This window comes from Emydura macquarii, unplaced genomic scaffold (genome assembly GCF_026122565.2).
Source record: "Emydura macquarii macquarii isolate MOO-44397 ecotype Brisbane River unplaced genomic scaffold, CSIRO-AGI_Emac_v2 contig_1876, whole genome shotgun sequence".
Lineage (NCBI taxonomy): Eukaryota > Metazoa > Chordata > Testudines > Chelidae > Emydura > Emydura macquarii.
The window spans coordinates 6,374,381-6,397,495 of NW_027132013.1; the positions used below are offsets into that span (position 1 = coordinate 6,374,381).

Sequence of the window (23,115 nt, forward strand, 5' to 3'; positions counted from 1 at the left end):
CTGGTCCAAAAATGTCCATACAGAGCAGACAAGACTCAGTGTTTCAGGTTTTATCCAAAAGAGCCCCCCAGCCAGCACGCTGACACACACCCACACACTCTCTCTCTCTCTTACTCAGTCATTGAAAAATGTATTGTGTTTATCATCCTTGAGGAGAAAGACCTGAGTTGACTGCTGGGATTTGAACTTGTGATTCCAGAAAGCTTAGGTATTAGAAATCTTATTCTTGGCCTTCTCAGTTGCTCCCTCCAGCCATAGATCTATAACAAAGTTACTATGGTTTTATATGCATTATAAAAACATAGGGATTCTCATCCTATCAGATTTCATAAATCCATTTGTTTGTACACCTTCCCAAACTTTCTTGCCATGTTTGCTAACTGTTTGGGGGTAAATCTAGGGCCTTGTCCTTCCCAGTCCATCTCTTCTTCCCACAGTGAAGTATTAATACAATGTTTGTGGCACCCATCACTAGAGCTACAGCAACGTATGGTGTTCTAATTGTAAGGTTCAGGTTTCACTATGGGATCTAGGAGAAAGTTGACTCAGAAGGAGAATAATCTCTTCCCAAGCATATAATTCTCCTGTAATATCAAAGGGAAAAAAGAGGGCAATGTAATTCCTTTTCATATAGACGTGTCCTTCAAGCTTGCTTGGTGTGAAGCTTTATCTGCTCCTGCTTGTAACTGTATCAGATTATTTTTCCCTAGGCTATGTCCGCTATAGCCATCAGGGATAAAGCAGTAATGATATATGTAATTTAGACAAGATCTGGTGCAAACTTTCACTTCATTCTGTGTTAGAGTATATTGATTCATCAGCAAACTACACTGTTGGATTTTTTTTAAATGCAAATGTATCTGGCTGAGTGCTTGATCTGGGGAGGAGAAAGCTTAAATTGAATCTGTTTTCAATCTTGTGTCTTTTGGCAGTAAAGCAAAGCAGCTCCTGGACTTATCAACAGTAAAACCTGTTCTGGAAAATGAATCCAAAATCTGTAGAGCAAGAAGGTGGGTGACGTAATATCTTTTACTGGACCAACTTCTGTGTCACTTCATCTTGAATTGTCTCATAGTTTAGCATAGGTAGTTAGCATGTATTCTATCTGTTTGATTTTGTATTTAGCTGTGACACTCTCAGTACTTTTCTCAGACTTGAAGAAGAGCTCTGTGTAGCTTGAAAGTTTGTCTGTCTCACCAACAGAAGTTGGTCCAGTAAAAGATTTTACCTCACCCACCGTGTCTCCCTCAGATCCTGGACCAACCTGGCTACAACAACACTGCATGCAAAATCTGTAGTGATGTATCCGGACAAGTGATTGTATCTCTCAAAGGACCTGTCTTCACCCTCGGGAAACTTTGAGAAAATTAAAGCTCCACCAGCGTTTGCAGCGTAGGAAGCCTGAAGCCTTATCGACACAAGGGAAATTTTCCCCACTGTTGCTAATGTTTGTCTCTACAATAGAGCAGGTTGGAAAATAGGAGGTGGGATTTTCTGCAGAAATGTTTGACTTTTTTTTTGTCCCCCCCAAAAGAAAAAAAAAAAAATCAAAGTTGAAAATTTTTCACAGAAAGTAAACCCTTTTTGTAAAATGTGGCCAGCACTACACTATAAACGTATATTGGTATAACTATGTCACTCTGGGGTTTGAAAAATCCACATCTCTGAGCCCTGGTCTACACTTACCTGGCGATTCGGCGGCAGTTGACGGGAGTTATGCAAGCTACTCTGTGTAGCTTGCGTAACTCCTGTCAACTGCTGTACTTCCCTTCTGTGTGGCGTCTTCACTGCACTGCGTTCCCGTTGACGTAGTGCTACATCACTTGAGGGGATGGTTTTACAGCGTTGACTTCTGGATCGATTGAGCCATCAGTGAAGACCCGCTCAATCGATCCAGAAAGGTCGATCTGACGGCAGTGATTTTGCCGCCATCAGTGTAGACCTACCCTGAGTGACACAGCTATACTGACCTAACCTCTGGTGTAGACAGTGCTATATTGATGGGAGGGCTTCTCCCATCAACATAGTTGCTGCCTCTCATGGAGGTGAAGCCACTATGCAAATGGGAGAGGCTTTCCTGTTGGTGTAACAGCATCTTCACTGAAGCAATTTAAGTTTAGACCTGCCCTCACAAACCACAAATTTTCCACTGGAAAATGCTTGACTAACCCTAGTTAGCAACCGAATCTGCTGCATCATGGATGGGGTGACATCTGCTGCTGGCATTCGGCGCACTGTGTTATCTGCTTTTTAGCAGGGTCAGCTTTTAACTGCATTTCCCAATCATGCAAAAACCTTTGACCTGTGCGGGCTGTGGCATGATGCAGAAACAGTCTTCCATCTATGTACGCCCAAACCATAAATTGTTTTTGTGGATTAATGTGCTGTTATCTCCTGACATGTTAGCATAGGATCCATGTTGATCTGGGTAGCTCTGCTTGCTTGTTGCCAGGGATGTGAAACTGCTTACATGCAGGAGCGAATATATGGGGAATGGAGCCCTAAGGATTTATGCATTTGAATTCCTTAATCAGCTTGCAAATGAGGCACAAATGATTCTCGTTAACCTCAGTTAAAAGCTTGCGGATGCCAACAGGAAAAAGCAATATGCTGGCAAGTCTATATTGCAGAATCGCTGCTCTTGGCATTGTGAGAATGGCTTCCAGTTTGACAGCTTGAATTTCTGATCTCTGATGACATCCTTGTTCCTTTCTACGCCAAGAATTCCCACCAGTGTTGGCAACATTCAGATAACACAGTGTGTAGAATGGCAGCAGCAGCCAGCACCCTGTCCACGTTGTAGCTCCCATATTTGCTGCCCAGTTCAAATGTCTTATTCATCTCTAACAAATTCTGACTTGACTTGCATCCCAAGCAACATCATTGACTTGAGGGCAGATTTTGGCCCTTCATATATATATTTGAGGAATCCTTCTAGTGGGTGAGTTATGAGAGGGCCCCAAATCAAGTTACACAAACTGTTCTCTTCCTTAAAGGCTCTTTGCCAAGATTTCAGACTAAAGCAAAAATGCCAAGGGAAGAAGGTCACTTTTTAATTTCAGGTATTTCTAGTGCACCTATCAATGTAGCATGTAAGTGCAAAGCTCTAATTGCATAAGACTCCAGGGCAGAAGGAGCCTCTTGCTATGTTGAATTCAAGGACTGATTTGCCTAGCTAAGCACTTTGGAGTCTTGCTGACCATGGCAGCATTGGCGGTCAGATTTCACTCCCCCTCCACACACACTTACGTGGATAAATTCTTAAATATAGTGCGTGCAAAGGCATTTTCTTATTAATAAGGTGCGTGGGTCTCCCTCCTTCTCCCCAAAGACCTTACAAAGGAGATCCCCCTGCCAATGCATTATTAAACCTGCCTTACGCTCTGAGGGGAATATTAGAGCATAGGTCCCGATCTGCAAGCTGAGCTCTGATTGTAGAAATGGGGTGCTAAGGGAAAAATGCCACAAAACAAATAATTGTGATCCGTGATTATTCTTCCAATGGTACCACAGTTCTGTTTTTGTTCTTGGTTTGCGAGGATGTGGAGTGTGCTGTTCTCTTCTTAGCTCAGGGTGAACCATTCTTCACTTTTTGAGTGAGAGCAACATCTTATATGGGTGCTGTCAAGCTGTCCTTCAGTGGCTCAAGAGCATGAGTACCAACCTCAGGGCAAACAGATAAGAAGCAGAGCACAAACTCCAAATTGGTTGTGTGTTCTATATTTTGATTTCACCTACCAAGTGTAAACTCCTCAGGCACTATTACATTCCCACTTGACCATGGAGTCACACAGTCCCCTTGGGTACTCCAGTTTATCTTCCACCTAGGCAAGCTTGCCTTTGTGATAGATGGTCCATTACACCAAAAATCACACCAATAATCAGATTAATCTCAGTCCCAATGGACCTGTCACTTACCCCAGGTCAGTTGCACTTTAGATCTTACACCAAAGACAACAGTTGTAGCCAATCCTATAATAAACTAACCAAAGATTTGTTAGCTAAGAAAAAGAAATTAGTTATTTACAAGGTTAAAGAAGATAAACGTGTACACACACACACACGTGAGTTACAGTCTTGGGTTTCAAAAGATGATAGAAGCTTATATAATAAGCAAGCTCTATATGTCCTTTAGGGCTACCCAGGCCAAGTACTTGGGATCCTTTGCTTTTGCTTAGTAATCCTTGCCCCTCCAGGTCCAAGCAGCAGAGCTCAAGCTGATGGGATGAGTCCTCATGCATGTCTCCTCTTCATGGGTGTCTGTGGGGAGGCAATCAACAAAGTCTCTTGTCCTCTGATGTTCCACAGTGGTTTGTCTGGTATTCGTGGCCCTTCCTTTGTTGGGCGGGATATAACACCTCCTGTGGCAAACTAGTATTTCACACTTGGTAATACTTCTCTCTTGGCTGTTGATTTACAGTTGCAGAGCAAACACTTTATTTATATTTATCTTATGATATGGGATACAGATATTATAAGTGAGATTAATGCATAGAGCAACCTACAAGCATTTCATAAAGTTTAAAGACTAAACACAATTTTTTCAATCTAAGACCTGTTTTAACAATACTAACACACATGAGCCAGACTGGTTTCCAGCTATGTAATGGTCAGTGTTCAGTTGAGGCCTAGAAGGCTTGGTCTAAGAAGATTAGGCACCCTTGCAAATTCTACTAGGTTCCTAAATACCTTTCTAAATTTGTCCCATAATGGCTTTTCCCAAGGGCACATGGGAAGGCTGTGGCAATCCCAGGAGGAGATCTACCTGCTTCTCCTGACTCCCTGTCTTGTGAGCTAATATAAGATCATCCTGTAGTTCACCTCAAAGTCCAGTTGTTTTGTGAAATGCTCAAGGTGTCATCTGCACATGTTCTGTTGCACAGAATATTTGTAGGCTAGGTAAGGGTTAATACCATGTGTGAGATTCTTAACCCAACCAAGGCTAATGTTAGTGCTGGGAAGTGTTTTGACTGAACTTTAGACACCTGCATGTAAAGTGAATAACAAACGTTAAGACTCTGTCTTCAAAGTTTATTTTAAGTCTTGAGAAAAGCAAATGCATGTGTCTCTCTTCTCTCTTGGCAGAACCAACTCCTTGCGAAGGGCTTGCTGTTTATAGAGGAGAAGGTTAAGCTGTGTGAAGGCAAGTATAGAGAGACCATTTTGGAATGGGGTCCAGGCAGGCCCTTGTGAGTCAGCCTTTGACATTTGGACAGCTGAGATGCATCTGTCATAACCCCACCACCTCTGCATGACTCACACGACTGGAAGTTCTAAGGCCCTTTCTATGCAATTGAGATGACATGCATTTACTAAACCCTGTTCAGGCTAGCACACAGCTGAATTGATTTAACATATCCATGCTACCCCTCTGGGAGCATTATTACTTGAGGGATGTTGGATTTTGTTGAGTCAGAAGCATGGCTGAGACTTTTCCATCAGTCCCTTCCTTCACTGGAAGAAATCAAACATGGTTCTGCAGGGTGATTTTTAAACCCAGTTTCAAAATGGTGCCATCTTTGATGTGAATCCTGCTCCCCTGCTTTCAGACAGTGTGAAATCCCTACAGCCTTTTGCCTTATTTCTTAAGATGATTTGAAAGTGTGCAGAAAGGCCTGGATTAATTATTCTTGTGACCATAACCTTGGTACCACTAATACCGTGGCTTTGTTCTGTTGAAAGCCCCATACAAATGTACCAGGATGAGGGTGTGTTTCACTGGGCTGGGGATGAGACCCCCTCAGGACTCAAACTATCTATATGTGAAGAGCTGATGGCCATTCGAACGGCTGGCCTCACAGTGTCCTGGTCCAGTTGCAGTTGGAGGTCCAGTGAGGGGATGACAGTGGGACAGCAACTGTTATGGTTTATCTTTGGGGATAAATCACTTTTATTAGGTTTTCCCAGTCAAACAAATTGACTTGTACAGTTCTGTCTCTTGAAAACTAGATTGCCATTTGCTGACCCAGTTTCGTGGCCTCTGATCATCAGCAAACCAGCTTCCCCATTGCCCCGCTTTCTCTGGGTCATTAAATGCCAATACATACACATATGCTTAGCACTGCTTTCTTTTTAAGCTGATTTCTCAACCTGTGTGTTGCCAGAGAGCAGCTCGTAGGACTTTGGTAATCACAGTGTGTAGGAGCCAGAGCGTTTGCTAATCTCCTTCTTAAAGGGACCACCTCCCATTTGACTTTCTGCCCACTTGTTTGGTGCAGTCCTGTAAAGGAGAATACGAGAGGAACGGAGGCTTCAGACTAGATCTAAAGGTGTATGCTACACTCAGTATCCTAAACAGTGGGTCTCTGTCTGACTGTTATTAGTCCCACAGCCTTCTAAAGAACAAACATTGACCAGTTAACAAAATTCTAAAACAAACAAACAATCCCCCTTGTTCCTCTGTGTAAAACTGTCCCAGTGTGTGAATCAAATTAAAAGATACAGCTTCCGTTGGTAGCAGGTTTGTGATGTTAAAATGAATTATTAAAATGAATATAAAGTTCCAGCTTGAGGCTGCTGATTGCTTGGGAAAGATATTCCGGATAGACAAACAAGGGCCTTCCTGCTATCTTGCATTTGTCTGAAATGTCATTGTAAACACGGTGCTTACAGGGGTTAAGATCATTGTGATGCTGTTAGGAGCCAGATGATTCATGGAATTTCCAAGCATTGATTTCCCCCCCCCACTCCCCCTTTCATAAATGTATCACTTTGTTCCAGAGAATCTGGCTTCTTGTCACTGCATCAAGAGCCGCTTGTGCCCACTTCCCGGTTAGCTTTGCCTTCCAAAAAGAGAGCTCCTTTCCCAGTTCTGAGACAAAGTAATGCCGAGAGCAGCAATGTTTTTAGTGCATGTTTGTCTTGATCAGCACTTGATTTTAATGTGGCATTTCAAATTTCTGTAGGATTTATGACCTCTTGCACAAATACACGACTTCCCCATCCTAAAGATTACCTTCCCTTTTATTTCCAGCCCCACACACTGCAACAGCTCTGCCCTGAGACCAGGGGTGGAAGTGGGGAAGGGGATCCTGAAATCTATCCACACACTCATAGACTTTAAGGCTAGAAGGGCCCATCATAATTATCTAATCTGACCTCCTGCACATCGCAGGTCATGAACCTCACCCACCCACTCCTGTAGTAGGCCAGTAAGCTCAGACTGAGTTATTGAAGTGCTTAATCTTGAATTAAAGCCTTCAAGTTACAGAAAATCCACCATTTACTTTAGTTCAAACCAACAAGTGACCTGTGTCCCACCCTGACAGGGAGGCGAACCTACCCCACCCAAAGGTCTCTGCCAATCTGACCTGGGGAAAATTCCTTCCTGACCCCATAAATGGCGATTGGTTAGACCCTGAGCATGTTGGCAAGACCGATCGGAGAGAGACTTGGGAAAGAATGCTCTGTAATAACTCAGAGCCCTCCCCATCTAGCATCCCCTCTCCAGCCACTGGAGATATTTGCTGATTCACAGATGGGCCACATGCCATTGTAGGCAATCTTATCATACCATTCCCTCCATAAACTTATCAAGCTCAGTCTTGAAACAAGTTAGGTTTTTTGCCCCCATTACTCCTCTTGGAAGGTTAATCCAGAACTTCACTCCTCTGATCATTAGAAACCTTTGTCTAGTTTCAAGCTCAAACTTCTTGATGGCCAGTTTATATCCATTTTGTTCTTGTGACAATATTGGCCCTTAACTTAAATGATTCCTCTCCCTCCCTGGTATTGCCCTCTGATGTATTTATAGAGAGCAATCATATTTTCCCTCATCTTTCATTTTGTATTTAGTCTCCTGTCATAAAGCAAATTCCCCATTCCTTTGATCATCCTAGTAACCTTTCTCCAGTTTGAATTAATCTTTCTTAAACATGGGAGATCAGAGCTGCACACTATATTCCAGATAAGGTCTCACAAGTACTTTGTATAATGAAAATAACACCTCTCTATTTCTACTGGAAATACCTCGCCTTATACATCCTAGGATTGCATTAGCCGTTTTCATGGCTGCATTACATTGGTGGATCATAGTCATCCTGTGATTGACCAATACTCCCAGGGCTTTCTCCTCCTCTTTTGCTTCCAACTGATACATCCTCATCTTATAGCAAAAATTCTTGTGTTAGTTTCTAAGTGTACTATTGCAGTAATAAATTTCATCTTATTCCTATTACTTCAGTTTTCAAGGTTGTCCAAATCTTCTTGTATGACAGGTTGGTCCTCCTCTGTTTGGGTAGTATTGCTCAACTTAGTGTCACAAATTTTATTAGCACACTTCGACTTTTTGTGCCAAGGTCATTAATGTTAATGTTAAATAAGATTAGTTTCAAGACCGATCCTTGTGTAACTCTACTAGTAACCTCCCTCCAGCCTGATAGTTCACCTTTCAGCATAGCTGTTGTAATCTCCCCTTTAACCAGTTTCTTCCCACCTTTTGATTTGCAGATTAATCTCCATCTTCTCCAGTTTTTAACTAATAATTTCCCATGGGGAACTGTGTTAAATGTCTTACTGAAATCCTTACTGCATTTCTTTCATCTAGAAAATTCAGAATTTGTTCTAAGACCTTGCATACAATTGAGGTCAAAATAATGGGCCTGTAGTTTGCCATATTACTTCCCCTCCCTTTTCTTAAATAAAGGTACTATATTTGCAATTCCAGTCATAGGGTACTATCCCAATATTTGCAGATTCATTAAAAATTCTTGCTATTGGCTTTGCAATTCGTGTGCCAGTTCCTTTAATTTTCCTGGATGGAGATTATCTGGACCCCTCAAATTGGTCCTATTAAGCTGTTTGAGTATGGCTTCCACCTCGGATGTGGCCATTTCTGCTTCCATATCCTTGTTCACATTAGCTGCCCTGCCACTGCCCCCACGCTCCTCATTACCCTTATTGAAAACTGAGGCAAAGTATTCATTTAAGTGTTGGGCCATACCTAGATTATATTTAATCTCCACCCCATCCTCAGTATTTAGCAGTCCCACTTCTCAGTCATTGTAGCCAGTGCGAATAAAGCATGGTTGTTTCAGTGGATGCTTTTTTTGGTGTATTCTTGCAGTTGGGGTTAAAAAGCAGACATAGGAGCTGCTCCTGTAATCCATTGAAGTTAATGGGGTCTTTACTTCTGGGAGGCAAGGTTTGCAGAATCAGACCCTATGGTTGCAGGTTCTCTTCTTGATGGCTTATATCACAAGTAAGGTTGTGCTGGGGGAACAATCAGTAGTAAACATGAAAACTCAGGCAAAGTCTTTGGAATTTTCCTGCATTTGGAAAACATTTCAGTACAGGTAAATAACGTTCCCATGAGACGCAACTTACATTTAAGTCCCTCTGTGAGGAACTGAAACAGCTGGTACACACAAGTTTAATCCTGAGATTTCAAAGCTGCCTAGGGGATTGGAAACTGCATGTCCAAATCCACTAGGCAGTTTGGCAATCTCAGCCTAAATTTTTAGAAACCGAAGAAGCTTTATGAATTAAATTTATTCATGAGTTAATTAAAAATATTCCATCTAAATGACCAGCTGTACCCATTGCATGATCATTTATACGTCACCGTGTGATCAAAGCTACCTGTTTGTCATGTGAGTTCTGGGTTGCATGACTTTGTCTACATTTATTTTAAGTATCCAGACTTGTGACAGGAGAGGCTTTTATTGCAGCTTGGCGGATACAATGTGAACCTTGTGAGTTGCCAAGTTTAAAACTTAGCTCCAGTGGAAGAGGCACTCTCATCATCATGCCCTTGTGGCTTTTAACAGGGGTGGGTGGGCGGGTGGGTTCTGTGCCTTCTAGGCTTAGATTCTCCCTCCCCCAAATCTCAGAGGTAATGTTGCTGGGTTAAAGAGGTATCTGTATAGCACTGCCTCCCTGACTCAGCCTCTGGGCTCTCTCTTGCGTGCTTTGTTCACAGCTGTCCAGTGGGACCATACTGGAATATCAGCTTAATGTTTATTAGGTGCTTTTTAATTGCAACATACTTGGCCAATGGAGGTCGCTTATCCCTCTTGTCTAAGGAGCAGCTTCACCCTTTTAGTTTAGTTGGCCTGTTTTACATTTCACATGGGCCTGTGTTCTTAGAGCTGGGAGGGACTCAGCAGTTTCTGATTACAGATTTATGCCCCCATCACTTCTTTGCTGTGAACAAATACAAAGCAAAACTCAGCTGACGTTGCCAAGACTTGTCTGCTTTGGGGTAGGAGATCCTAAATGATAAGGCATGTTTGCGATGCTCACCTAGAAAAGGAAAGAGCACGGGGACATTTGAACCTGACTGTAGTGTCCTAATTGCTAAAGGGTTTTTCTCCCTCCAAATTCCTGTACTTTCAGGTGAGGATCGCATTGATATCCTGTCTGAAATCTGGGATCACTTCTTCACAGAGACCCTTCCCACACTCCAGGCAATATTCTACCCTGTCCAGGTAAACCTGATCAAAATGTAGCCTGGGAGATGGGGAGGGAATGCAACTATACTGTTTGCTAATGGCCCCGTGGAGCTTCCCTTCTCTCTCTACAGCAATTAAGGCTCCATCTCTGCTGGCTAAACATGTTTTAAAAACTTTAAACTATTTAAACTGGGCCAAATGGGTTCCTGGTGACGTTTGTCCTAGTGAACTATGTACACGGAACTAGTGTGATAAACTAGCTAATCTAGGGGAGAACACAATATTTTGAACCCAGTTTGGTCCTGTCCTCTCTGGCTGTTAGGAGCCTGTTTGTGTATGATAGAGTTTAAACAGTGCTTAAGCACTGATACAACTGGACTGTACTTGGGCCTTATCTAGACGGACAATTTGTCCCAATTACAGTCATTAGTTCATCAGTCATTGCACTAGCTGTAGCTCCATCACTGCAAGTAGTGGCTTTGCTTGTCTGCATTAGGGATAGCACTGGCACAGCTATTTGTGTCTGGCCGTCACTGGGGCAAATCCTGAGTCTAATGAAGGGAGAACATTTTAAAGGCAAACATGAAGGATCTCTAACTCCCATTGACTTTAATCGGAAGTTAGGCATCTAGTTGTCATTTCTGCCTTTGAAAATATCCCCCTGGCGCTCAGATGCTTAAGTGATGAATGGCCATATACAGACCTGCATAGATAAGTGACATCACTTAGAGAGAAACCAAAGTCCCATTTACAAAGTTAAACAGCTGAGTATAAAAATTGAACATCCTTCAGAAATGCTAATTTATATTACAATTCTTTAATTTCCTTAGATTGTCTTTTGGTTCAGTTTGTACAGCGCCTAGTGCAATGGGCTCCTGGCTCATGACTTAGGGCTCCTAGGTGCTATGGTAATAATAGTAGTTTTAATTTATAACTTCTCTCCAGTCATGGGAGAAAGGGGAGAGAGGTTCCAAAAAGGCACCAAAAATGCATCATCTGTGTAGAATGAAATTCTTAGAAATGTTAGGCCTTCCCTTTTGGCCTGTGTCTGCTCCTGGAGAACCAGACTCTAGATACGTTTGATTTTTCCTTTTATCGCTTGAAAGTCAGCAGGAGAAATTTGAAGGTTGCCCCTTTCCTAATTATTCAAGTTGGCATTTCCTAAAAGCGGCTTAGAGGACTTTTTTAAAGATGGATGCTAACCTTTCCAATATATTTGTTTTTACTCTCTCCTGGCTGTACTTGCTGCAGATGCTAGAAGGTATGTGTGTGGGGGGGAGGATAGGTGAAATTGTGCAACTGAGAAGTCATTTTACTCTTTCTTTGTGTGTGTGCGTGCATGTGCACATAATCTGGAGACATGGAGTGACCTAATCTAGCAGGGTAAAATGTGAAAACCTGGTTTTTAATGCACTAAACTCCTTTAGGAGAAGAATCTTTTCATTTTATTGGGAGTTGCTTCTGCTTTCCTTGTATTTTAATAGCTCTCCAGGCTATAGAAAAAGTGATACCATGTTGCTAAGGGGTGATACCCTTTTACACTAATGGCTCTGGCATTCTACTGGGAAAATCTCTCCGCTGCTATACAGCATCTCAACAACTTAGAAATTGAATGAAAGTTACTGCAGAAATTTGTGATTTAAAAAAAAATAAAAGATATGGAGGTAAGAATGCTGGAAATTGAGTTCCTTTGTATTTTATCTATAGATTTTTCCTATGGCATGCATCAAAGTAGTATCTGAGGACCTCATAAACCTATCCTTGCAACTCCCCTGTGAGTTAGGGAAGCACTATTCTCTTTTACAGATGAGAAACCTAGGCACAGGGAGTCTAAGTGACTTGCCACAATCACATAGGGAATTTGTGGTAGATCTGGGGACTGAACCCAGATCACTGGACTCTCAGTCCAGGGCCTTAATAACAAGAACAGCCTCCTCTCCCTTCAGAAAGGGACTGCATTTATCCACATATCTGGCACTGCAGAGGCCATAACACTGCAAATTTCCCTCGCCAAAGTTAATTCCATTCCAGAGGAGCCACTCTGTGGGTGAGAGGGTCCTGACAGTGTATGTACCCATTCCGCCTGTGACGACTTTGCTGCAAATGCCACTAAGGGTATAGCAGTGGCTTTTGTGATGTGGACAAGTGTCCACTTGGAATGAAACTGAGCCTGTCAACCAAATTCACATAAGCTACTGAACCTCCATCATATGGAAGTGACTTTTGGTTATTCCCAACCTCAGCTAGGTTTGAATCTGTGACCTAGGTTTGACCTAATGACATCCAGTCCCCTAAATTGCCAACTAGATGCAAACAATTTACACAAGTCTCGCTGCTCTCACTGAGTTACTGAAGTCAGAGTGACTGCTCTGCGGGGCTTGGGAAAAAAATAAACATTCTTTCTGTTTTCTGTGGGGGGATGTTGTTTTTAACTGAGGTAGTAAATTAGTTGCATTAAATTGGACAATATGAATAAATGGAAAAAGAGTGTCATGTTATTCCTGAGATACATTTTGTTGCTTTGTGCAGTTCCTTTGCATTCCCAGACAAACTCTGTGGGAATGCAAAGAGACCAAAAGCAACAAAATGTAACGGCCAGACCAGTGTTGGCTACTGGTCTTATTTGCATATTGATGTAGCTGTTAATTGCAGCATTAACCCTATTCTAAATTAATGATTAACTGGCGTTGATTTCCTCCAGTCACAAATCTGCATCACTGAGTCTATTATGGAGGCTGTAAAAAGATCCTGAAGCAGAATATAGGGCAGAGTTTAATTCCCTCGAGTGGGGGGGGGGGGGGGGAGACTCCACATTGGAAAGCATTGGGGACCGGTGGGGAGAAAGTTTAAGCAGTGAAATCTTAGCTGCAGTTGGTTTAATGGGACAGTAGACTGTGGTGTGTGTGTGCTAGGCATAGCACTGGGTTGCTGTGACGCAGGAATGTGGGGCTGAGTTCAATTGTGTTTAAATATTCTGTGAAATATTTCAACATCTTGATCTGTTAAACCTTTACAGGTGCTTTATTGTGAATGTTAAAAATGAAAACAAAACATTCCTTTAGCCTTGTCACACTCGAAAGCCAAAGTGGTTGCTTTCCTCACTCTCCGTGGAAAGAATTGGGCAGGGCTTGGCTTTAGCTGAAAAGTAAATAGCCAGCATAATAATTAATTAAATTGTATTTTCATTTGCAATTTCCAATGTTAAATGTTGGTGTTCAAATGCTTGTGGGGTCTGAGACAGATTAGAATAGTTCAGGTGCATGCTGTACAAATTTCATCTCCTCCCAGCATAGCCAATGTGCCTCAAGTCTGACCAGCAACACAAGCAGTACCAGCCCTTGTCTTCAGACAGCTAACCCTAATTGCAACAAAGATAGTGGTTTGGGTTTTGTGAATAAGTGCCATTTGCTGCTGAGATCATGGCTCATTTTTTGCATTTCTGTCACCGTCATGTGCTTCAGGGGTCTGTCACTCAGAGATTAGAATTAGGGCAGGATAGCTGCTCTCTAGATAGATCACTCAGCAGTACAAGGAACCATGAGGCTGAGCAGCTGATGGGTGCTCTACCATAACAGCACACAACAATAATTTGCAGGACGGGCTGTGTGTGTGCGTGTGCCGTGCACACACATATTTCACAACTGTATTTTTTTCAGGGGCAGGAATTGACTATCCGCCAGATTGCCTTGCTCGGCTTCAGAGACTTGGTCTTGTTAAAGGTGAAGTTGGAAGAGATTCTTCCTCTAGTTCAAACAAAGCTCCCGGCTTCCATTGTCCAGATGCTGCTGATTCTACAGGTAGGGAGTTTCCTTTCTTTTTCTTCTTCTAGCCGTCTCTCACCCAAACATACACATCTCACAGCTACCAATTCATATTGTCCCTGGAAGGAGGAAAAACAGTTGGGATGGTGAAACTGGGGAAAGATGAAGTTGTGTGTGTTCATTTGGGGAGGCTGGACATGAAAATAAACTAAACTGAACATTAAGCATTGTGGCTTGAATTTCCTGAGCAAGGGTCGAGCTGTCCCTATGGGAAGGAAATGAACCAAACTCTAGTCTTGAGGCTTTTCCCTTGGTGACTGAGAAGTCCCAGTGCTCTTGCTTCACTTACCCACTGATCTTAGAGCATCTCCAAATGCCTTTCACTTCTGATTACAGTTCTCATGTGTGTGGTCCCGTATACCAGTTCTTCTAGTTCAACAGTTTTATATTGACAGGGAAGTGGTCTCTCTCACTCATAAGAGATAATGGAACCTGATGAGCACTGGCTGTTAATTTATAATACAGGTTTTCTCCACTAGGGAGGGGGCTGAGCTGGGGTTCAGCTGTGAGGGGAAGAGCACTGATGGGAGGAGAACTGTTGGCAGGAGGCAATGGGCTGTAGATCTTCCAAGGGCCTCTCTCAAGCAACACAAATGTTCTAAGGGGACAATCCTCAAGGGAGCAGGAGCAGAATCTTCCAAATATGATCTATGCATCCAAGTGTACCAGCTGTGTCATCATCTCATACAGCCTGACATGGAAACCATAGAAAATATCCAGATTCCAGACATTTATTTAGGCTGCTCTGGTTTTATTTCCCTACAGTTTCCATGGATTTTTTTTCCCCTTTAAAAGGAGAGAGACAGAAAAACCAAGAGGAATTTAACTTTCTGAAGCGCAATCAGTGTGGAAAGTGGCTATGCTTGTTTATCTAAGAGCTTTTAGTTTTCCAACCGTAATTTTTGTAACCCAAGTGGTGCGAACGGGAGCCATCAGAGTGAAGGCTGAATTTCCCTTTAAAGATTTGAGGAAAAGAAGGTTGGGAGTATGGAGGGGCAATCGCCAAAGTGAGAAAATTACACAGTCACTAAAAGGAGAAATGCTTAGCTAGGCTTTGCAAGAAAACGGTAGAAATCTATACTGAGTTTCTATCATCAGACTCCTCTGTTAAATAGCTTAGCTTTATCTGCCCCCTTTACAGGTAAACGAAGAAGAGAGGGGTGGTGACCCTCCGTTCCAGTTCAGGGAGAGGCAATGATGTATGCATTTGCAGCAAAGTCGTCACAGGCTGAATGGGTACAAATTTCACCACTGTGAAATTGACAAGAAAGCCCAAGCCCGGGCTGCTGCAGATCCAGGCTGCTGGTTCCCACTCTCAGCTGGGAGCCAGAGCCAGTAGTCTGGGTGCTGCTTCGGGCCTTCTTCTGGAAGACAAGCATCTTTATGATGCTTAGCAACATAAGCTAAACCAGAAAAAGGCATTCTTCTTGCAGAATAGGTGTGTCCACACATGAAGAGTGCCATTTTTCCATTTCTTATATTGCTAAGTGGCACAAAGGCACTCTTGTCCCAGAATAAGTTGCTCACACATGGAGTTACACTGGTACAACTACAGGGGTATAATTCTGCCATCAGTTTCCCCATGTAGCTACTCCCTTAGAATTGGAAGTAGAACCCAGGCATTCTGGCTCTCACAATGTGTGACAGGACACTATGTAGTTGTGTGATGACCTATTTGCTTTGGTGCTTGAATTGCAGGGTGTCCATGAACCTACAGGCCCCAGCAAGGGCTATGTACAGCTGGAAGAGCTGGTCAAACAGGTGGTCTCGCCATACCTGGGTTTGTGTGAGGATCACAGCTTCCTTGGCAGCACCTGCGCGCTCGGTAAGACATGCCTCACTGAAGCTGTTGTAAGTCGTCTTGTTCAGGCCCCTCCACTGGTTAATGTAAGGAAATGTGCAGCTGTGCCAGACAAAGAGCTGGGAACTGAAAGACGCACAGCTCCATGAGAGAGAATCAAAGGTTAAAACGTCCCCAAGTGGATTCCGATCAATACAGCCCTGGATGTAATTTATGCACATGTGAAAGGCTTTAATCTTTTCCCCTGCCACAATGAGTTGTAATGAAACCTCACAAACACTCTCCGGTTGCTTTTGTGGGTGGAATGATTAAAAGCTGTAACTGCACTCTGTTTATTTCCAACGTCTTGGCTTTTAGATCACTCACCCTGTCGCCCAGCAAGTGATCTGATCCCTCCCCCTCCAACACTCACCTCCACCCTCTTTTACGTGATCCCTTCATTTCCTCTCCAACATTCATTCTCAGATGCCAGGCGTCATCCTTCCCTCCTCCCTTCCCCACCTCCAGTTCCTGCGGTAACTGATATGTCTGCCAGCCTCCTAAGGCAATGAGTTTCCAGGTGTTGGTTCTCAAGAGTTAAGTTTCCCTTACAGAGATTTTCTTGTGTCTCTTGGTGTCCACCAAGTGAGGCATCTGGATGAGAAAAGCTACACCTAAGACTGTGAATAAAAAAGGGTGGTTTATGTCCAGACTACTTAGGTGGCTAGCCAGAGCACCATGCTCTGAGTGAGGGGATGCTGTGACTCCAGGAGAAGTTCCACTACACAAGGAACATCTCCAACCAGGTTGCCATGCTACAAGAACCCAGCTCAAGAGCCTGGCTTTCAGGAGAAGGCAGAATGACAGGAGTGAAAGATCACAACTGAACTGTGTAACCAAAGGGATGAGTATAAAAAAGCTCCTCCCCTCCTCTGTTTTGTAGCATTTCATAGATTATAAGCTTCATTTTAGAAAAGGGTCACAGTTTCAGGATAATTACACCTGTATTCCCCCTCTGTAGTCCACCAACAGCACCCACTTTAGGCTTTCAGATCCCAGCCAACACCTCTTTTTGGGAGGAGACTTGTGTCTCACGCCCTCTTGGGATTTTAAGCCTGCACAACTCCATTCCTTATATTATACTGTGATATCTGCAGCAAGCCAGACTGCCTGAAAAAGTCAGTGCCTGTGCTTTGCTTCTCCTGACGACTACGACTGGTGTATTGCCCTCAGTTATAAGGTATCACACAGCTCCTTCTAAGCAAGCACATTTATTCTTAAGGTAAAAGCGTTACAGAGAAAACATGAAAATGTCTACATCCATGCTACCTAACCAGAGGTCACCCCCAACTTCAAACTCGTGGTCGGGTAGATTGAAACCCACAACTGGGTTTTCCCCATAGTTACAAGTTCATATCCATCTTAGATCCAGAGTAAAGGCTGGGCACTTCAGCCATTTTTTTATATAGCTCGGGCCTTTGATCTTGGCCTTCTGTAACAGGTAATCAGCAGATAATGACCCTCTCCTCTGGGTGTAGCTTCAAAAGGCTGGTTTTTGCATAAATGGAGTAGGGGAATTTGCATTAACATCTCCTAGGATTTTCCCAGGAAACCCACTTACCACACTGTCCCAAAAATCCATACTTGTCTGGTACATCTTTAGTGAAGTCCTTTGAACTCCCAGGTTTTATATCTATTATGTTTCCCCCTAGAGAGGTTACATACAATCCCAACCCACAATTATACATAAACTTAATAAAATAAGGTCTTTTAAGTGTATTGCAGGAAATCTTTATATCTGTCACAGGAATCTCAATAGGATTCAGATAGCTGGAGACACTTAACCCCTCATCCTCATTCTCTAGAGCAGGGGAGAAAAGATGGCTTTGTGGTTATGACAGCCGACTGGAGGTGGTAGGACCTGGGGTCCATCCTGGCTCTATTACAGACTCATTGTCTGATCTTTTGGTGACTTATTTCTATGGGCCTTTCGTTCCTCCCTTCCCCAGTAAAATGGGGATGTTGGCAAATTAGCTAGTATTTGACATCTGCTGTGGCAGCGCTAAGTGCTACATGCTCTCTAAAATCCAAGTTGCCATCACTGTTGCATCCATTCGTGCAGCTAGAAGTGGTTAATCCACCTGCACTTCCGAGTGCAAACCTGATCATTGGACAGACTGCTTGTCCTAGATGATAAGTCATTACCCTACTTAGGGCCAGCTGAGTGTTGACCTGATGAGTCTGGTCACTTATAGGGATCTGCATGCTGCTGGAATAGTTTAAAGTGTTGCCTCCTGACCCTTTTGAAAGTTTCTATCCATCTTGTTTCCTGCTAAATAAAAGAGAAGCTAGTGTCATAAAAACCAGTTTCAGGCAATCTGTCCTTGTAAAGTTTGTGGCACTTAACATCATTGTGTTTACTTTGATTTAGCTGCTGTTAATTTGTGTGTTTTTCCCAGGTGGCTTTTTGCTTCAGACCCTTCCTTTTCTGAACAGATGGGAGAAAAGAAGAAGGGAAAACTTGTGTTTGCGTTACACAATGTGGGCAGCAAAACAGAACTCTTCCCCAGATAATCTTGGCATTTCAAAAGCGCACACAGTTTGCAAAACCCTTTCCCTAGTCTGCAGACTCCTCTCTCTCTGGTTCTGGAAGAGTCAAAAAGTGATACTCTGGGCTCTTCATGTGTAACATAACAGCTGTGAAATCCAGAGGTGTCCATGTCACTCGTAGCACCATAGTAACCTCTGCAAAATGATTAGTTGGACTCTGGGTATATTTGCTTTCTCAACAGAAGCCAAGGACTGAATAAAAGGGCCATGAAGCCTGAATTACCCTCTGCTCCCTAGAGCTGGACTCTCCATGTCAGGCTTGTGGAATATAGCTGAGCTGGTTGGTTTGTTTTTTTTAGATGAAGTTTGCACTGGTCAGGCCCCTGCTTTAGGTAAATAAAGTACTTCAGCCTGCAGAGTTGTCAGTCTGGCCCCCTTTAACTCATATTTAACTTTATTTTCAAATGGGCAGGGAATGCAGCCGGAACCAAAATGAAAAGGGAAGATGGACACTAAGGAATGGGGATGTTAGCAGAAGTAGCACTGAAACCAGTAATTTAGAAAGATAAATTGTGGCAGAGGGCAGGATCTGAGAGCCTGGGTGTAGGGAGGCTGGACTGTGCCCCTGAGAACCCATTTTGCTTCTGTCTTGACATACAGCAGCCTGTCACTGTGAATTAAGCTGGATCTTGGCAATGACATAGTGTGTTGGAGGAGAGCCTTCCCTATTCTTTCAAGTTCTCTTTCACTGCTCTTACATTACCCACCACCACCCTTCCTGTTTGTAGCTCTGTCCCATGTTACTTAACCACAGCCTACCCTGGGAATGCAGAGCGTGTTGGTGGGACTCACCTGCTTCAGAAATAAATGTTTACATCAGTGGTTCCCAATCTGTGGCTGCATGGCCTTCTACTGCGTGTAGAAGGGAGCCGCTGCCTAAGGACCCAGACAGAGCGCACTGCCACGGGGCTTCAAGACTGGTGCATGCTCTTTGCTGCAACCAAGGGGCTGGGAGATCAGCGCTCCCCTCCCCCTGGTTGTAGCAGGGAGCATGGCAAAGCGCTCCACCTGAGTTCATAGGTGCTGGGGTCCCTGCTGGAGCTAGAGGGAGGGGAGCACTAATCTCTCATCCCTCTGGCTGCAGAAGGGAGCCATGGCCTAGGGACCCAGGGGGAGCGCACAGGCTACGGGATACGTGCTGTTTCCCTGCTGCAGCCAGGGGGATGGGAGATCAGGGAGGAGTCTCCTCACTGAACTCATTCCTTCTGGGTGCAGTGGGGGGGGGGGGGGGGGGGGGTTGCTGGTGGAGACTGGTAGCCCTTAAAGGTTGTAAAAATGTTAGCTGTGACCCTCAAGCCAAAATGATTGGGAAGCCCTGGTTTGCATTATAAATGGGAAAGATGATAAGCCCTTCCCCCAGGTGGAAGTGTGTGACTAACCCAATGTGCAGAGGCTGCGTTTGGCAGGAATGTCAGTGTTGATCTGAGTTTGTATTCAAGGATACCCTCCAAAAACCTCTCGTTCAAGTTCCTACTTCAATGCTAACAAATTAAACGTGAACTAACATCCCAGCTAAGCTATTCATGAGAATCATCACAGGGCTGCATCTTGTGTGGCTTCTGAGAGGATGAGTGATACAGCCTTGTTTCTGGCTTGAACCGTCTCCTCCAAAACACATGAGTAATGCTGTCCATACTCACAGCCAGCACTCCCTTCACCTTCTGCACAGCGAGCAGGCTGTGCTGGGATTTGAGCTTCACGCTGGCCTGGCTTTTTGCCCTTAGCTGTAAGCTAGGGTGACTGGGTTTTGGAAATGGAAAACCAGAACACCATTTCCTCTAGAGTCCTGCCCTGCAGGAAAGCTTTGAAGATCAGAAAGGAATAGGGTGAAGGGTCTTGTGTCAGACCTTCTCTGCTTTGCACACCAGAGAACTTTCTGATACACTCTTCCAGGGGACAGGAAGGAATTTTCTTCTCTCCTACGCCTCTGCATGACAGCCATACACAACTGTCTAGGTACATTGAAACTAGTATGGGCTGGTTGTTATGGATTTGGTGTGATGACATGCCTCATAATGAGAAGTGAGTGAGGCTGAAGAGAGAACAAAACAAAGCGGGCTGAAGTACATTTGCCACTGTTGGTGTCAATATTAGACACCTTGGTCTAATCAGGTTTAGCAAATTCTCGTGCCAGCCATGCTGGTTCCTCAGGCTGGCCAAGGAGAGATGAGCCATGGTTCAACTGATGGCCACTAAACTCCCTGCCCTCAGTCTATTTTTAGCACCTCTCCACACATCATCTGCCCTGGTGAATCTGTTGATCTCTCTTCCTCTCATAGCTGTAATTTGAGGCTACCCATCTGCAGGTACAGACGGGCAAAGAATTATTCTAGTAGTGCAGTGTCAGTTCCTTTCCAGCCCCTATTAAGGTGTGATCCCCTCCGGAGTTCTTATATGGCCCCCATTACCATAGTATCTGAGCCCACTACAATCTTCAATGTATTTATCCTCACAACACTCCTGTGTGGTAGAGAAGAGCTATTATCCCCATTTCACAGATAGGGAACTGAGGCCTAGATCCTCCTTTAGGTACCACTGACATTTTCAAAACGTCCACCTTAACCCTACTGCCTAACACTGTAGGGGTGCCTACAGTCCCATAGGCCAAGAAGGCTAATGTCATACTGGGCTGAATTAGTAGGAGAATTGCCAGCAAATCGAGGGAAGTGATTATTCCCCTCTATGCGGCACCGATGAGGCCAAATTTGGAGTATTGTGTCCAGTTTTGGACCCCACATTACAAGACGTATGTGGACAAATTGGAGAGAGTCCAGCAGAGGGCAACAAAAATTATTAGGGGGCTGGAGCACATGACTTACGAGGAGAGTCTGAGGGAACTGGGCTTGTTTAGTCTGCAGAAGAGAAGAATGAGGGGGATTTGATAGCAACCTTTAACTACCTGAAAGGAGGTTCCAGGGAGGATGGAGCTAGGCTGTTCTCAATGGTAGTAGATGATAGAACAAGGAGAAATGGTCTCAAGTTGCAGTGAGGGAGGTCTAGGTTGGATATTAGGAAAAAGTTTTTCACTAGGAGGGTGGAGAAGCACTGGAATGGGTTACCTAGGGAGCTGGTGGAATCTCCATCTTTAGAGGTTTTTAAGGCCTGGCTTGACAAATGCCCTGGTTTGAATGATTTAGTTTGGGTTGGTACTGCTTTGTGCAGGGGGTTGGACTAGATGATCTCTTGAGGTCACTGCCAACCCTAATCTATGATTCTGCCAGCTGGCACTCACAAAGCTGCTTACACCCCAGTGCCACCCCACAGCTAACAAGCTGCTCAGAGCTCTGATTGCCCCAAGGCAGGATTCTCAAACTAGGCAGGAGATGCCTGTCTCACTAGAGGAGCCTGAGCTGAGCATGGACCTGGTACCTGTCAGAAGCTGCAGCAGGAAGGCTGGCTGCAGCCCACTGATAAGTTGGGGGCAGCACAATACCTTCAGAAAAGATAGCTAGGGGCACAGGATAGCATAGGTTAAGTGTGAGAGAGGTATCAATCATGAGCAGGAGTTCGGAGCTGAGGACCCTTCACAGAGGGAGGCACCTCTCTCCAGACCTGTCAGATAGATGCACCAAGACAGACATTTAGGCATCTAAGCCCTGCCCTTTCCCCCATTTCACTGCTGGCTTAGCTTAGGTGGCTCCTTGCTGTCTTCTGCGGATCCCTTCCTATAGTAGGTGCTTAGCCTAACTCTTCCCATGCATTGTGTGTATGGAGGGGCTTAGCTTAGGATTCCACTAGGCAGCAGGCATTAGGGGTTGCAATGCCAAAGTAACCTGGGAGGATCTGTCCTGAGAGAAACTAAGGCCCAGATCTCCAAAGGTATTTAGACTCCTAACTTCCCCTTCTAGTTATTTCAGTGGAAGTTAGGAGCCTAAATACCTTTGTGGATCTGGGCCTGAGTGACTGGCTGACGGTCACACGGAATGGCTGTAGCAAAGCAGGCAATTGAACCTGAGTCTCCCAAGTCCTAGGCTAAGGCTGTAACCACTGGACCAGGCTCTTTTCAGATCTTCATTTCCTCTATACTACTCCTGAACGGAGAATATTCTTCAGCGGGCGTAACTGTGACTGCTCTGTTGCATTTGGGTTGGAGAGATCTCCTCAGGCCTTACTTGCCAGCTTCAAAGAGGTTTGCTAGCTGCCTTTGTTGCTGCCTTCCAAGTTGGCAGCTGGAAGGGATAATTGAAGGTATGGAATCCAGCGCTCTAAACAAATGAGAGACACATGAAGCCACTGCAAAATCTAATTTAGAAAAGTGGGATCATATGCTGGCCCAGCAGAATGCTTCCATTCAGCTCTCTCTTTATCCCAGCTAACTGAAATAAGTAGCCCACAGTTTAAACAGCCTCAACCCTAGCAAATTCCAATAGCACAGGAGACCTTGTCCCTGTAATTTTTGAAGCTGTTGCTTTCTATTAGAGACCTCTTTGCTTGGTTAAGAACTCTGTTGTCATATACTTCCCATTATGTACTATTGCATAATACCAACTTGAGCGGCATCTCTTTCCTAAAA

General features: G+C 44.1%; 1 protein-coding gene across 15 annotated transcripts in view; it reads left to right on the top strand.

Annotated features, from left to right (window-relative positions):
- The window catches only part of PRR5L (proline rich 5 like), a 110,233-nt gene that overhangs the window by 81,315 nt on the left and 5,803 nt on the right, over positions 1-23,115 (top strand). For 11 of the 15 annotated variants that reach the window (XM_067557571.1, XM_067557560.1, XM_067557563.1 and 8 more), the window contains 4 exons: positions 5,086-5,143; positions 10,336-10,427; positions 14,048-14,188; positions 15,911-16,037. In XM_067557571.1, the coding sequence (XP_067413672.1) occupies positions 5,086-5,143; positions 10,336-10,427; positions 14,048-14,188; positions 15,911-16,037 (418 nt within the window). Of the gene's footprint in view, positions 1-1,251; positions 1,470-5,085; positions 5,144-10,335; positions 10,428-14,047; positions 14,189-15,910; positions 16,038-16,703; positions 17,084-18,451; positions 19,689-23,115 lie in introns of those variants that run through there. The other 4 variants (XM_067557572.1, XM_067557576.1, XM_067557574.1 and 1 more) reach the window with 4 other exon arrangements.